Raw genomic sequence first — 16,820 nt, forward strand, 5'->3', positions numbered from 1 at the left:
TCACTGCTTTCACAGCAGCTCTAACACCAGAGTGGGTTTTTATTACAGTTCCAGTGACTGAAGTGAGGTCAAGTGGGTTTCATTTGAAGCAAACATCTTACTGGCTTTCCCCTATCAGACACTGTATCGTTCCTAATGAATAGTCTTATTAGTGTTATCTGGTTCCTTGTAATTCAATGACTGTAGAGGACAGATGGATGAAGTGGTGTTTAGTAGAGCTACCTTATGCAGGGAATGAAATGGAAAAAAAAAAAATTAAACCTAGGCTCATTGGAAAAACGTTCCTCTATCTACATATTTGCAAAACCTACCTATACATACAATTCACTGCAATTTCCAACTGAAATGAACACTAGTGGCAGTAAAACACCAACAACTTGCAAATTTTGATTACATTGGCATATCAATTAAGAAAGGATTATTTTCACACGGTTCCTTCCACAATACTATGCTGTGACCTCAAAACACTTTTACCACACTTTTATATTTTTTGTAAAGTAATACACTTTGATTATAACAGAGCTTAAAGGCTTGTATGCAAGCTAAAATGGCACAGTTGCATCAGCAAATGCATTTTCATCTCACTTTGTTTTTGTTAACACTATCGGTTGCATTAACACATGCAAGAAGCAACACAATATCATTTTGCAGAAATGTCGCTACAGGCACAGTTGTCCAATGAACCTGGGTTGCTTTTTTAGTTGTGAAATCACAAGCAAATATGTGGATGTTTTATGAATTTTTTTGACTGACTTGAAAATAACCGGTTCATTTGTTTGTGAATCCTGCCTTTCACAAGTGACGACTAGATTTCTCGGCAAGTTTTGTTTTTCTGTCTCATTTACAACAATTTCACTCACTGTTTTGATATGATTCATGTCAATACTTTGTGATGCATCAGGTTATCATAATTAGATCATGATTAAAACTGCACCAAAACATACAGTTTTAGAGAGGAAAACTGCAGAGTAGTTTTAAATCTCATGTCTCATGCCATTCTCTAACATTTTATTCAATGTGGTGGCTCTGATGTTGCTCTCAGACTTGAACATTTAACTTGTTTATGTGTAATTTTTCAATAAAAATATTTTTGGGTTGCAGAACTATCTGTTTGTTTGACCGATGACAGACGTTTTAAGTGTTTGGAAAATCATTATTTTTGCTATATTGTTTAGTGATGCTGGTGGTGGAGAAATTACACACCTATTAAATTTATTACATTTAAATGTGTATGTTGATTTAAGTATTTAATATATCAATGTAATATCAATACATATAATTTTATCATCACAGCTTTAGTGTTTACTAGTAAGGCCAAATGCTTTCCAAGTAGAGAGGACACTTGTCCAGACTGTTTTTAGATTCAGCACTATTTCACTGAGAAGATCTTTTAGAGGACATTTTAAACTAGGGCTTGTGTCTGCTGGGATTGGACTAATGTCCCAGTCCTTTCAAACTTTGAATCTAGGTCACCAGTAAGAGCAGAAGAAAAGTTCTTAAGAGACAAGTTGTTCGCTGATGTGCAGTACTTTGTGAAACTTTTGCTCTGTATTCCAGTGTTGCCATCTAGGCGATGGTCAAATAACAACTTGTGAAGGCAGTCAGAATTCTTATGTACAGTACAGATTGAGGAGCTAAAGGAAGAGGATGTGTACAGAGGAAGATTTTTCATCCCAAAGGTCACATGACATCCTCAAAGGTCACATTGCTCAGGAAATAGCTCATGTGTTGACTATAAACTCAACACAAGTTGAATCAATTGCAATTTCTGTCCTAATTTTACATTTTCTGTCTAAATGACAGTAGAGATACTATAATGAAGTGTTTGTTTTGTGCTTTTGGAAAAAGTATCACTAAATGAATGGCTTGCAATAAGCACATTCAAACAAACTAATCCCTAGAACGTGTGAACACAGCAATAATGAGTACTTTGTTAAGAAGTAAAAGGAAATGGATTGTTTTTTTATTTCGATCAAGCTTGGAAAAGGGTGTGGAGGAACTACTGTGCCGGTTACCTGAATGAACCTACTAATGCCGTCTGTCTGTTTTCTGCTGGATGTAAGCACATGTGGCGTGTGTGACCTACATAAGGTCATCTGATAAGGGAAAGAGCAGTTGTTCCCTCAGCACATTTAAAGTGCTTTTAGTACTTTGTGTCCATCTCCGTCTCTTTCTCGCTCTGTTTGTCCTGTGACCGTTACAGAAGGCAGTGCTCAGCCTCAGTGTTTCTGTAAAAACAGGATATGAGAAAAGGAGTCTGAGATTCCAGCTTTAGCGATTGCAAACACAATGGAGGCTGTGTCTGATTTTTGTATCTTCCTGTGACTCATACTAGATAAGACTCTAGTCCCTCAGCACCAAACAGAGTTTTCTTCAAATACCAATTAGAAAGAACACACAGCGGCCTCAAAATGTATTTAGGCACTTAAGCCACACTTAAATCTCTTTGAGATCAGTTGGCTAAAAGTCATTGCAAAAGTTACTAAGAAAAGTGAAGTTTGTTTTGGAAAAAAAAAGCGTAATTTGTTTGCAGATGCCACTTGGTTTGATAATTTTATCTAATGCAGGGTTTCCCAAACTGGGAGTTGCAAACCCCTGGATGTTTGCAAGGGAACTGCAGTCGGTTCTTATAATTAATTAAATCAAAAAAATAATTAAATTATCTACTACACTACAAGTCAGAATAGCAATTCCAATTTAATGTATATGTTCTAGAGATGCACCGATCGATCGGCCAGGGATCGGAATCGGCCGATTTCCCTCATGATCGGCCAGTCAGTCTCACTTCTTACCGATTCCGAGCCGATCCGTTTTGTTACCGGCGGCACAGGCAATAACGTCAGCTGCGCGTTCTCGCTCTCTTCTCTGTCACGGTGAAGTGACACGCACCCGCGCGGGCGCCTCCTCTCTCTCACTCGTCTCATTCGCTCCGGTTAAATAGTGCTTGTATTGCGCATAATTTTAGTCATTCCCGCCGGTTTCGCGCTCACACCAAAATACATACAAAAGTATGTCAAAACCAGCGGCACAGGCAATCTTGGCGAGTATTCAGATAAACACAGTCAGTTTTGAATCGTTAAATAGCTAAGAAAGTGAACCCTGTTGTGTGTAACAGTATTGGGTCCGTTGAACACCGTTCATAAACTCTTAAAGGGACAGCAGTCCAATATTCCTGCTGCTGTCTGTCATGTTAATCAAAGAACAAAAGACAAAAAATCACTTTCTGCTCTTGACTGAATACGTTTTATAACTTTAATGGTAAGAATTGATCTGTATTATTATTTACAATAAAGACTGCAGAAATTAAGGTCACCAATGCAAAATAACACTGAATGTGTTATTTTACATTTGATTACTTTAATTTCTGTAGTATTTTTTACCTGAATAAAAACCCAGTTAACCTGAAAAACTTAGTTTCATAGCTCTCTTTATTTTATTGCATTTATTTGAGCTGTTTATATTTTATTACTGACTTTTACTCTTTTTTTTTTTTTTTTTTTTTTTTTTTATGAAAATAAAACTTTGCATTGAAGAAAAGTAGATTTTTGTTTGTATATGTTGTCAATTATAGTTCTTAGAAAGAAAATTGGAATCGGCAAAAATCGGTATCGGCAGATCACACTAACAAAAAATCAGAAATCGGAATCGGCCAAGAAAATTGCAATCGGTGCATCTCTAATATGTTCAACCCTTATTATAAAAACCTATACATTCTTGGAACTATCCAGAGTGCAGAAAACTGACAGAAAAGTTGTGTGTGTTGGTAACAGGATGTCCTAGAGGCTCATGTGAAACAAATCCTCTTTTAATGAGGAAAAACAAGGTTAGGATAAAGTCACTAGTGCAATAGATGCATGGAGCTAAAAACAATGTAAGAACAGCAGCATCAGCAAAGCAGAACACTACTTCCTCACAAACAGCCATTTTAGACAAGGATGAAACTGAGAATGAACCAAAAGACTTAGTTTTGGAGTAGGTAAGTGAGTCTAAGCTAGCTACTGTTTTAAAGAAACAAACTACTAGTTGTTAAAGAAGTCCTGGACTGATCATTCCAGCTTGTTCCATCCATCGTTGTGCAATTATCAGAACATGACATGTCATGGACACACTCCCAGTATTTGATGTAATTTGTTTATGCACACATGCAAAGACCTGTCCTTTTGCCTGAGCTCATTGATTCCTGAAGTAACACACGTTGCTAGTAAGAAACAGTTTGAACCTGACAGATTCCTTTTCACTTACCTAAGGCTAGCTTATCTTTTATTTTCCTGAAATCATGTTGAAATATGTGCTATTGCAGAATCTGCAGTACTGTTACGTGCAATCGTGCATTCGTGGTTTAGTGTGGAAAGGGCTAGTGAATGCCATAGCTTTGAATGTTTTATAATGTGGATTTATAGGATGTTCATACAAGAGAGTATGTTTTCTTTGTATTTACTGCAGTTTTATATTCATACTGTTACCCAGGCATATTTCACTTAAATAGCCCAGTTTGTAAGTAAGAAAATTATTACTGTTAAGGTGATGATACATGGGGCAACTTTTTTCAGCAATGTTGCAGAGCGATGTTGCTTGGGCACTTTCCCATTGAGAATGGGCAACAAATTTCGATCTAAAGTATCCAGATAAAAAACTGTTTTGTGGGAAAGTGCCCAGCAACATTGCTCAAAAAGTTGCCACGTGTATCATCATTTTTAGGGATGCACAGTGCATCAGTACCATATCAATTACTGTCCATTATTAGATTAGGTTTATTTTTTTTATAATACTTTTTGAAATTGGATATACAGTGGGTACGGAAAGTATTCAGACCCCCTTAAATTTTTCACTCTTTGTTATATTGCAGCCATTTGCTAAAATCATTTAAGTTCATTTTTTTTCCTCATTAATGTACACACAGCACCCCATATTGACAGAAAAACACAGAATTGTTGACATTTTTGCAAATTTATTAAAAAAGAAAAACTGAAATATCACATGGTCCTAAGTATTCAGACCCTGTGCTGTGACACTCATATATTTAACTCAGGTGCTGTCCATTTCTTCTGATCATCCTTGAGATGGTTCTACACCTTCATTTGAGTCCAGCTGTGTTTGATTATACTGATTGGACTTGATTAGGAAAGCCACACACCTGTCTATATAAGACCTTACAGCTCACAGTGCATGTCAGAGCAAATGAGAATCATGAGGTCAAAGGAACTGCCTGAAGAGCTCAGAGACAGAATTGTGGCAAGGCACAGATCTGGCCAAGATTACAAAAAAATTTCTGCTGCACTTAAGGTTCCTAAGAGCACAGTGGCCTCCATAATCCTTAAATGGAAGACGTTTGGGATGACCAGAACCCTTCCTAGAGCTGGCCGTCCGGCCAAACTAAGCTATCGGGGGAGAAGAGCCTTGGTGAGAGAGGTAAAGAAGAACCCAAAGATCGCTGTGGCTGAGCTCCAGAGATGCAGTCGGGAGATGGGAGAAAGTTGTAGAAAGTCAACCATCACTGCAGCCCTCCACCAGTCGGGGCTTTATGGCAGAGTGGCCCGACGGAAGCCTCTCCTCAGTGCAAGACACATGAAAGCCCGCATGGAGTTTGTTAAAGAAATGGTGAGAAATAAGATTCTCTGGTCTGATGAGACCAAGATAGAACTTGTTGGCCTTAATTCTAAGCGGTATGTGTGGAGAAAACCAGGCACTGCTCATCACCTGTCCAATACAGTCCCAACAGTGAAGCATGGTGGTGGCAGCATCATGCTGTGGGGGTGTTTTTCAGCTGCAGGGACAGGACGACTGGTTGCAATCGAGGGAAAGATGAATGCGGCCAAGTGCAGGGATATCCTGGACGAAAACCTTCTCCAGAGTGCTCAGGACCTCAGACTGGGCCGAAGGTTTACCTTCCAACAAGACAATGACCCTAAGCACACAGCTAAAATAACGAAGGAGTGGCTTCACAACAACTCCGTGACTGTTCTTGAATGGCCCAGCCAGAGCCCTGACTTAAACCCAATTGAGCATCTCTGGAGGGACCTAAAAATGGCTGTCCACCAACGTTTACCATCCAACCTGACAGAACTGGACAGGATCTGCAAGGAGGAATGGCAGAGGATCCCCAAATCCAGGTGTGAAAAACTTGTTGCATCTTTCCCAAAAAGACTCATGGCTGTATTAGATCAAAAGGGTGCTTCTACTAAATACTGAGCAAAGGGTCTGAATACTTAGGACCATGTGCTATTTCAGTTTTTCCTTTTTAATAAATCTGCAAAAATGTCAACAATTCTGTGTTTTTCTGTCAATATGGGGTGCTGTGTGTACATTAATGAGGAAAAAAAATGAACGTAAATGATTTTAGCAAATGGCTGCAATATAACAAAGAGTGAAAAATTTAAGGGGGTCTGAATACTTTCCGTACCCACTGTATATTTAATAAATATTAGTACTGTAGTTTTACTGATGTATTGTGAAATATTATTAGTATTGTTATTATTATTATATTTTTCTTTAATTTTATGCTAGAGTGAAATATTACAATAGTAATTGTTCTTTTTTAAAATATTTATTATTATTATTACATAGTCACATTGAAATATAATCACAAAATACTTGGCCAAATTGTGCATTTAAAGCTGCAGTCTGCAACTTTTTTTTTTGTGTTCAAAATTTACAACATTTATATAACGAGCGAGTACATCATGAATCCATTTTCCAAAATTTTTTTTGCCTTATCCTGAATCACTACAGTACACCTATAATAAGTGTTTATATTCTGATTATTTTAGACTGGTCGGGTCGCCACCACTGCGGAGTAGCCAAGTACCTGCATGACTCGTCATAGACATAAACAGAGAGAAGTAGCTCCGGCTACAGTGTTCTTCCACAAGACGCATGCAGTTTTGTTTATTAACCGCTAAAGCGCCAAAAGTTATGGGCTGCAGGTTTAACAAGCACAGCAAACCTTTTTTACATTGAATTTTAAATCACAACTGCAATTTTATCAGAAAAATCGCAATTTGATTTTTTTCCCCCTGCCAATTGTGCAGCCCTACTGTGGACATTCCCTTTAAAGGATTAGTTCACTTTCAAATTAAAATTAGCCCAAGCTTTACTCACCCTCCTCAAGCCATCCTAGGTGTAATTGACTTTCTTCCTTCTGATGAACACAATCAGAGAAATATTAATAAATATCCTGATGCATCTGAGCTTTATAATTACAATAAATGAGCTGAAGAAAGTGCTTCCATCCACATCCATGCATAATAAACGTGTACTCCACACGGCTCCGGGGGGTTAATAAAGCCCTTCTGAAGCGAAGCGATGCGTTTGTGAAAAAAAAAAAAAAAAAAAAATCCATATTTAACAAGTTATGAAGTAAAATATCTAGCTTCTGCCAGACAGCGTTCCATATTCAAGTTACGAAGGTTTTTAAACTGCAAGAGTTTTACAATTTCTTCGTACAAATACGGAAGGTGGTCTGGCGGAAGCTAGATATTTTACTTCATAAGTTGTTAAATATGGATTTTTTTTTTTACACAAACGCATCGCTTCACTTCAGAAGGCCTTTATTAACCCCCGGAGCTGTGTGGAGTACACATTTATGATGATGGATGTGGATGGAAGCACTTTCTTCAGCTCATACTCATTGGTCCCGTTCACTGCCATTATAAAGCTTGGATGATTTATAGGATTGTGTTCATCAGAAAGAAGAAAGTCATTTATACCTAGGATGGCTTGAGGGTGAGTAAAGCTTGGGGTAATTTTCATTTGAAAGTCAATTAATCCTTTAAGCATTCTGAAACAGGCATAGCTGGATAAGAATGCCTTTTGTGACATCTGTATAAAGAAATAGACTAATTAGAGGAGTTTAAACACACCAAATTTTAACCTTATCGTAGACAGGACTGGACCCCTCTAATAACTGTAACACTTATCTTAGCCTTTGCACTGAGATGAACTCAGGAATGCCTGCTGAACTGGCCAAAATCTTTTCCTGTGAAATCAAGCAGGTGGCACAGCAGTGAGCCAGTTGGTGATTTCACCAAACAGACACAGAGGCAGGAGCAGCCAAGCACAGCAATCTGTGTTTATGTTTGGGTTTAGTTGCAGTGCATATCAGGGTTTGAGTATTTGGGTGTGTGTGAGCTTGTCCGATCCGTTCGAGAACATACAATTTTTCAGTATTGTTCTGAAAAAAAGAAAAGAAAAAAAGCATTATTTACAGTTGATGTTGGTGGTCTAATTTTAAACATCAATCTTGAGTTAAAGGGATAGATCACCTAAAAATATCTTAAAGTGTACTTTCAGCCGATGATGAAGTTTATATCTTGCTACCAACCCTGAAAAAACATGTTAAACCAGCCTTAGCTGGTTTGCTGGTCTTCCAGTCTGTCAGGCTCAGGCCTGGCTTCAGCTTTGATAAGTAAGGTGGAGCAAGTGACTTTCCTGGTGGGCCAGAGATTTAACATTATTTTATTTTTTCTCCATAACAGATTTTGTAACTTCATTTTATAACAAAAGGGACAGGTCTTAAAATGGACTCTAAATATAAGAACACATGGCTCAAGCTAAGGAGTTTACTGGTTACTTGCCCTGCCAAAATTTTCTCTGGCCTGGCCACAATAATAATGATAATAATAGTAAATATAAATAAAAAAAGCACTAATAAATACAATAGAACTAAGATACAAATGAAATGAAATGAACAGATAGTGTCCAGGTACAAAATGCTATAATGTATAAATCAAATATATATTAATCGTATTAAAGCTAAAGAAGTTATACAGTTGAGCAGAGTTTTTTTTTTTTTTTTTTTTTCTTCTATTCTTTTTATTTTCAAATGCACGGATCTGACACACATCAGATTTTCTCTCAACTGTTTACGTTCATTAAGAATGAAAGAATGATTTGCCTCAAAATCTGGTGCTGAATTGAACATCACACCAATTTTGAAATTGGCCAGGGTAGGCCAAAGATTGGGTGGGCCAGGCCTACCCTGGCCCTCCTGTGAAACTGGGCCTGGTCAGGCTGTTCTGTTGGCTGGTTTCAGAGCAGTTTTGGAGACTTTTTAGCTGGTTAGTCCAGAAGACATTCTTTAAAGTTGCAATGAAACGGAAGTAGCAGCAGATCTTTTCTTTCGTATTGTGACATACATTCGAGTGTAACAAAAAAAGAATAAGAAGGGGTTTAAGTAGATTAAATGTTTGGAGAAGTCCTGCGTATGTAACCAGACAGAAGTCATTTTCACCAGAAGGTCCTTTTGTGACATTTTGATTAAAAAAAATTAAGAGTCAAATATTTTTAGAAATGAAACCTATGCATGGATGAATTGTTCACAATAAGATGTGTAACATGCATTTAGAAAATAGAGTAAATTTTCATTTCATGTCGACTTGAAACCAGCTAAATGAGCAAACCAGCTTAGGCTGTTTTTTTAGCAGGAAGAACTTGATACTACATCATAGTATTTTCAGTTGTGTTTGCATAATTGAACAAAGATAAAATGATCATGGGTCATACAGTGGTGGTCAGAATTATTGGCAACCTTGGTAAATATGATCAAAGATGACTATAAAAATAAATCTGCATTGTTTATCCTTTTGATCTTTAATTCATAAAATTAGCAAAATTCTAACCTTTCATTGAAGGAAAAGAATTGAAAGTGGGGGGAAAATCACATTATGAAATAAATGTTTTTCTCCAAAACACATTGGCCACAATTACTGGCACCCTTTTATTCAATACTTTTTGCAACCTCCTTTTGCCAAGATAACAGCTCTGAGTTTTCTCCTGTAATGCCTGATGAGTTTGGAGAACACCTAACAAGAGATCAGAGACCATTCCTCCATACAGAATCTCTTCAGATCCTTCTGATTCCCAGCTCCATGTTGGTGCTTCTTCTCTTCAGTTCACTCCACTCATTTTCTTTAGGGTTCAGTTCAGGGGACTGGGATGGCTATGGCAGAAGCTTCATTTTGTGCTCAGTGACACATTTTTGTGTTGATTTTGATGTTTGTTTTGGATCATTGTCCTGATGGAAGATCTAACCACGGCCCATTATTAAATTTCTAGCAGAAGCGGTCAGGTTTTGATTTTTTTTATCTGTTGGTATTTGATATAATCCATGATACCATGTATCTGAACAAGATGTCCAGGACCTCCAGCAGAAAAATAGGCCCACAACATTAAAAATCCATCAGTATATTTAACCGTGGGCATGGGGTCCACGTGTGGACCCCATGTGTCCATGTGTGCACCAAACCCATCTGGTGGGTTTGCTGCCAAAAAGCTCTTTTTTTAGTTTCATCTGATCATAGAAGCTGGTCCCGTGTGAAGTTCCAGTCTTGTCTGACAACTGAATATGTTGGAGATTGTTTCTGAATGAGAGCAGAGGATGTTTCTTGAAACCCTCACGAACAACTTGTGGGGATGTAGGTGCTGTTTGATAATTTTTTTTAGGCTTTCTGAGACTCAAGACTCAACTAATCTCTGCAATTCTCCAGCTGTGATCCTTGGAGAGTCTTTGGCCACTCAAACTGTCCTTCTCACCGCGCATTAGGACGATTTAGACATAAGTTCTCTTCCAGGCAGATTTGTAACATCTTTAGTTGATTGGAACTTCATAATTATTGCCCTGATGGTGGAAATGGGGATTTTCAATGCTTTAGCTATTTTCTTACAGCCACTTTCTATTTTGTGAAGCTCAACAATCTTTTGCTGCACATCAGAACTATATTCTTTGTTTTTTTCTCATTGTGATGAATGATTAAGGGAATTTGGCCTTTGAGTTTCTTTATGTTTATACTCCTGTGGAACAGGAAGTCATGGTTGGACAATTTCATGTTCATGATCACCCTGGTATGCTAAAAAAATGTAAATATGAATGGGAATATACTTCAGAGATATTTTACTCATCATAAATTCTAGGGGTGCCAATAATTGTGGCCAACATGTTTCGGAGAAAAACATTTATTTCATAACGTGATTTTTTCCCCCCCCCCCACTTTCAATTCTTTTCCTTCAATTAAAGGTTAGATTTTTGCTAATTTTATGAAATAAAGATCAAAAGGATAAACAATGCAGATTTATTTTTACAGTCATCTTTGATCATATTTACCAAGGGTGCCAATAATTCTGATCACCACTGTATGTCAAATCAACCAATTTTTTTGGTTTTGACAATATTTTATTTTGAAGAAAGACAAACATTAATAGACCATTTTCACTGGAGATTTGGAGCCAAATTACAGGTTGGCGAAAATTACTTTAGAAAGATTGCAGCATTCATTATTTAAAATAAAATAAAAATAATGATGCTGGCATCTTTCTAAAGTAATTTTCTCAAGTCTGTTTTATTTTTCATAACAGTAACATGGCTCTTAAAATCACGTGTTCTATTACAAGTGCACAAACTGCATGAACATGCATGTATTCTTGGGACTAGAGTACGTTCAACATCATTCGGACAAAGGCCGGTGCATGTGGCAATTCGTATGATTAATAAGGAGGCGGAGCAAATACAGGCATGTGGCCAATAGATTGAAGAACACTGATGTAATATGCGATTCATCATTCTCGTCTTGACACCTGAGAAAAGATTGATGCGCTGTTTGCCCCCTCCCTCCTTTTGTCCCTCGTTTTTCCTCCGTTGCTCGGCAAAGATATAATAGAAATGTTATGTAACATCTGCTCCCAGAAAAGAAGCTTTTAATCTTTGTGTGCCTGTGTGTGCAGAAAAGCGACCATAGCACTTTTGTGTACCAGTGCAGTCTCAGCACACTGGAATAATCCAGTGAACACACTCCTTCCGATATACACACATACACGCCTGATCTGCTTAGAGCTCCACATGCAGGCGTCCTGAATCAGGACACCTGTCAGGTGTTCTGGAGTTCGCCTGATAGTGTTGCCATGGTTATGCTGAGTCACATGGGAAGCTCCATAAGTGTGGTCATGTGCTCCATTACTTGCCATGTCAAAGCATGAGCATATAAGGCTAATCTGCTTAGGATATACTCTACATCATGAATGTATTTAAACGTTCACACACCTGCCATATATATATATATTGCAGTTGCACATGTGTGCCTAAGAAAGGAGAAGGTTTAGCTGAGTACCACAGGCCCATCTGTTGTAATCTACAAGAGGATTTTGTAAAGAAGTAGGGAACGTTTTAGCTCAATAGAACTTCTGTTCAATAAACTTTATAGGAAATGTACATAATTTGACATAAGAAAAAGTAAGAGTGATATTCTAAAAAACAATGTTTGAATGTTTTTTAAAGTAAGTAATTAGCATTCAACTTAAAGGTTAGTTCACCCAAAAATGAAAATTCTGTCATTTATTACTCACCCTCATGTCGTTCCACACCCGTAAGAACTTTGTTTATCTTCAGAACACAAATTAAGATATTTTTGATGAAATCCAAGAGTTTTTTTATCCCCCGTAGAAAGCAGCATAATTACCACATACAAGGTCCAGAAAAGTAGTAAAAACATTGTTAAAATAGTCAACGTGATAACAGTGGTTCAACCTTAATAAAACAAAACAAAAATAATGACTTTATTCAACAATGTCTTCTCTTCCCTGTCATTCTCCTACGCAGTTTATGTTGTATAGACAGTGCAGACTCCCGGGTTCCGGGTTCCTGCATCAGCATCACACACATAACGTGGTGCTCACGTGATCAACGTCAGCCAATACTGAGCCGGCGTTCTGGTGCAGAACCCAGAATCCTGCACTGTCTATACAATGTAAACTGCGTAGGAGACTGACAGGGGAGAGCAGAAATTGTTGAATAACTTTGTTATTTTTGTTTTGTTTTCGCACACAAAAAGTATTCTCGTCGCTTCATAACATATAAGGTTGAACCACTGTAGTCACATTGACTATTTTAACGATGTCTTTACTACTTTTCTGTGGCATGTTGTCTTTGCATAGAAAATTATTTAATCTTTTCCCTCAATTTGTAAGAACAAACATATTACAGTTTTTCTCAGTTGCTTAAACACTATAACCAGGCTTTTGAACTAAAATTTCAAAACCATAATGCCATTTATCAAAAAGCACACCCATTTCCCTAAACTATAAACACTAGTCCCCTGTTTTGACACTTGAGTCAGATTTGTTGAACTGTCACTGCAAAACTCTAGACACAAATCCCTTCGTTTCTCATTGCCTAGACCATGTGGTCATTTAGAAAGCAATAGCATTCAATGTTGTTCACTCAAGTCAGCACAGCTTCAACTCAGTTAGCACACAAATACCCAGGTGGAAACACTAAGAGTCAAAATTTATCACACACCAATCAGAACCTTCAATAGGTAGATAAAAGAGCCCCAGTCAGTTCATTCAGTTTTGGAACAATGTATCCAGAGAGACGTCATAGAAGAGGTTGAGGACACCAGAGAGGAGGAGGAGGAGGAGGAAGGGGTGAAGGAAGAGGATGAGGAGGAAGACAAGGAGGATGAGGATGAGGAAGGGGAAGGGCAAGGAGACAAGCAGCCTGAGATTAAATTCATGTTGCTCTAGTTGACCATGTCCTTGTCCATGGTATGACAATGAGGGAGGCTGGGCAACGAGTTTCAGTTGATGCGTGCCGGGGTGGATCAGGCATGCAAGAGGATTTTACCCCCGCCAATATAGTCTGTGATGTTGACAAGATTCTCTGGCCTGTCCCAGACCAAAGACGGGATGCTGGGGTGGGGCAGAATTTTTTTGTTGTTGTTATTTGGTGTAAAATGTGCAAATGTATACATTTGTTGTGTCTTTTGTTGTGTTGATCATGTGAAAATGTTTTTGAGGGGGAGAACCAAGAAACATAACTTATTACCGGTTTTTGTAGTATTGTTTTGAATTTATCTCACCAGTGTGTAAGACTATGTTGTAGAGTGTGTGTTTTTGAGGGCTTGTGTGTCATGTCTGAGGGCAAAGTTTGGTTTTTCACCTAGATTGAATGGCTTTGAGTGGAGAGTTTCATTTTGACCTGAAAATAGGAAGTTTGGGGAATTGGGTGAAAAGTTATGGATTTGTGTCTAGAGTTTCGAGAAAAGGAGGCATAATTTCAAGAAATGTGTTTAAGCAATTGGGGACTTGGGACTTGTTTTTAAAGAATACAGTACACTACCGTTCAAAAGTTTGGGGTCGGTAAGATTTTGAAATACTTTCTTGAAATACTCTCTTCTTAACATAAAAAAGTTTCTTATGTTCACCAAGGCTGCATTTATTTGATCAAAAATACAGTAAAAACAATAATATTGTGGAATATTATTACAATTGAGAATAACTATTTTCTATTTCAGTATATTTTAAAATGTAATTTATTCCTCTGGTGGCAAAGCTAAATTGTGAACAGCTCAAGTCTTAATTGTCCCTTTTGATCAATTTAATGCATTCTCGCTAAATAAAAGTATTCATTTCTTTAAAAACTCTTACTCACCTGAAACTTTTGAACGGTAGTGTATATCTTCAATTATGTTTTTTATCACTCCATTGTCATTTTTTTAAAACCTATCTGTTTTATTTGATTATGCTTAGAAAAATGAAAAAGAAAAAGAAAAAAAAAACAACTTAATTTAAGAAATGTTCTCTGAAAAGTCCCAAACTATTTAAAGATTTAAAGATGTTTAGATCACTTTACTGGAAAACAGGAGAAAAATATTTTTTACAGTGTAGAAGTTTATCTGCCTAGAACAATTGTCCCACCTACAAAAAGATGATTTACACTATAGCTCACAAGTGTTTTAATAATATTCTTCTGCTCTCATTTTTGAGGAAATCCTCTGCAATTCCTTGTCCCATACTGGCTTCCATTATAAGTTCTTTACTGCATGGTTTCTGCTTCTAAGGGAAGTCAGAGTTATTTTTAGTGGTAATTGGTAGCATTTCATTTGTATTGAACCTAGAACATTCTTTTAAAGAGTGTAACCTGGCAGCATTTTATTTGTTTTCTGTTTTTGTTTTTTCTTGTCTTGCCAATCCAGAAAGTCAAAATTCCAAATGCCCTTTAGTAAGTCCCATTCTCTTGGCTTCTTTCGTTATTTTAGACGGCTCTCTTCATCTCCCTTTATGTTCATCCTTCCTTCCTTCTTAAATATCTCCCCCTCCCCCTTTTTTGTAGATTTCCCCCCAGCTATTTCTGTTCCTTGGTGTCTCAGTTTACTCTTTGTCCTGTTTAATCGGCTTTTAGACAGAAAGAGTCAACCCTCTTCCTCTTGAGTACTGCTTCATCATTTGTCCTTGCCTGTGTGTGTGTACGTGTGAGAGAGACCCAGTACTCTGTCCTTCTCAGTCAAGCCGCAGTGTTGACAGGCAAGATAGTGGAGTACAGACGGTCATCCAGTCTCTTCACTTACCGCAGTCTACTTGGGACAATCAAGGGGGGAGCTCATCCCCCATCTCCTAATGAGATTTTGAAGAAGCTTCCCTGGTTCGTCTGACAGTGGCAGGCACAGCCGCCTATGCTTAGTAGCCAGTAGTTTTTTTTTTTTTTGTTCCTCCCTTTTGTCCGACTGATTGTCTTTAGGAACAAGAACAAGATTCTCTTTTTACTCCTGGTATCCTTCCTATTTCTTCCCCTCAATTTCTCTCGTTTTGTTTCTGTCAGATTTGCTGGAGTAAAGCTGTATTATTTTTCCAAGAGAGACACCAGGATCTCTGTGCCCGCTAGGCTTTTTGCAGTGTCATAGCTGTTTGGCTACATTGAAAATAATTTGGTATTTGTTGCAATTTTCCCTCAGAAATTGCACATTTCACAAACAATTACATAGAACCCGCAAGTAACACATTGAATTAAACGTGAAATTTTGAAGTAGAAAATCTGAGATAGTATTTTCTTGTAAAACATACTCCAGTAATCTTTATTCACAACTTTGAAAAGTTGTTTTTTACAGTGTAATTTCACAGGAGAGATCTCCTCATTCGCACACACACAGTGCCTCATCCCGTCCTGTGTAACTGCAAGAGAAGGGAACAGGTTTTTCCTCCTCTCTCTATTTACCGACACACACACACAGAGCGAGAACGAGTGCGTCAGTAGGAACTCGCTCACACACTCTCAGACAGCGTCAGACCGAGGTAGGGGCTGCAGACGCACTCCTCCTCTCCTCTGCATGCTGTTTTTCTCCCTCTGCTGTAAGCGACTGGAGATCTGACCGAAGCGTGCTGCTGCAGACCGGGCGAGGGAGAGCTCCCTGCAGCCAGCAGCAGGATGCATCTGGTTGTGGATTCCTGTCAGGAAGTTGTGCTGAAGATGCTACCGTACTTTGTGGATAATGCATTCGTCACACAGAGCCAGATCTACCACATGTGAGTGAACCAATGAATTGGTGCAGGAGTCTTAAGTGAAATCAGCATTGATGTGGATTGCAGTGCTGTTTTTGTCTTTGATTGATTGTGACGCATGGCATTTACAGTCTAGAAGATCTAGAAGTCACGGATTCCGATTATAATTTCCAATCTGGAAATGAACAGAATGTTTTGATGTGAAGTAAATATGAAATATTTAATATTCTGTACTGTTTCTAGTCACTAATTAAATAAGCATATTTGTGATTTTGATAATCAATTCTTTGTACAGACGGTCACATGGATCATTCTCAAACTGATCGGAAGAACATGATCGTCAGGTTTTACACAAACTTATGGAATTTATCCAGCTTGAGTGCTGCTGTCATTAAAGTAAAAAGGAAACAAACCAACTACTAAGACATTATGTTAATTGTTAATTAATCATCTGAAAATTGTGTCAGTTTAACTTTTCAGTCAAATGTTTATGTTAATATACAGTTTGGGGTCTGTAAATTTGTAATGTTTTTGAAAGAAGTCTCTTAAGCTCATTA

The 16,820-nt window shown here is 37.8% G+C and overlaps 1 protein-coding gene across 4 annotated transcripts in view; it reads left to right on the plus strand.

Moving 5' to 3' along the window:
* ssh1a (slingshot protein phosphatase 1a) overlaps nucleotides 1-16,820 on the plus strand; it is a 46,763-nt gene that overhangs the window by 9,793 nt on the left and 20,150 nt on the right. Inside the window, exon 1 of one of the 4 annotated variants that reach the window (XM_051893476.1) lies at nucleotides 15,948-16,287. The exons of 2 other annotated variants lie outside the window; for them this stretch is intronic. In XM_051893476.1, the coding sequence (XP_051749436.1) occupies nucleotides 16,190-16,287 (98 nt within the window). In that variant the 5' untranslated portion in view covers nucleotides 15,948-16,189. Of the gene's footprint in view, nucleotides 1-15,947; nucleotides 16,288-16,820 lie in introns of those variants that run through there. One more of the 4 variants, XM_051893477.1, reaches the window with a different exon arrangement.

This window comes from Ctenopharyngodon idella, chromosome 5 (assembly GCF_019924925.1).
Source record: "Ctenopharyngodon idella isolate HZGC_01 chromosome 5, HZGC01, whole genome shotgun sequence".
NCBI lineage: Eukaryota > Metazoa > Chordata > Actinopteri > Cypriniformes > Xenocyprididae > Ctenopharyngodon > Ctenopharyngodon idella.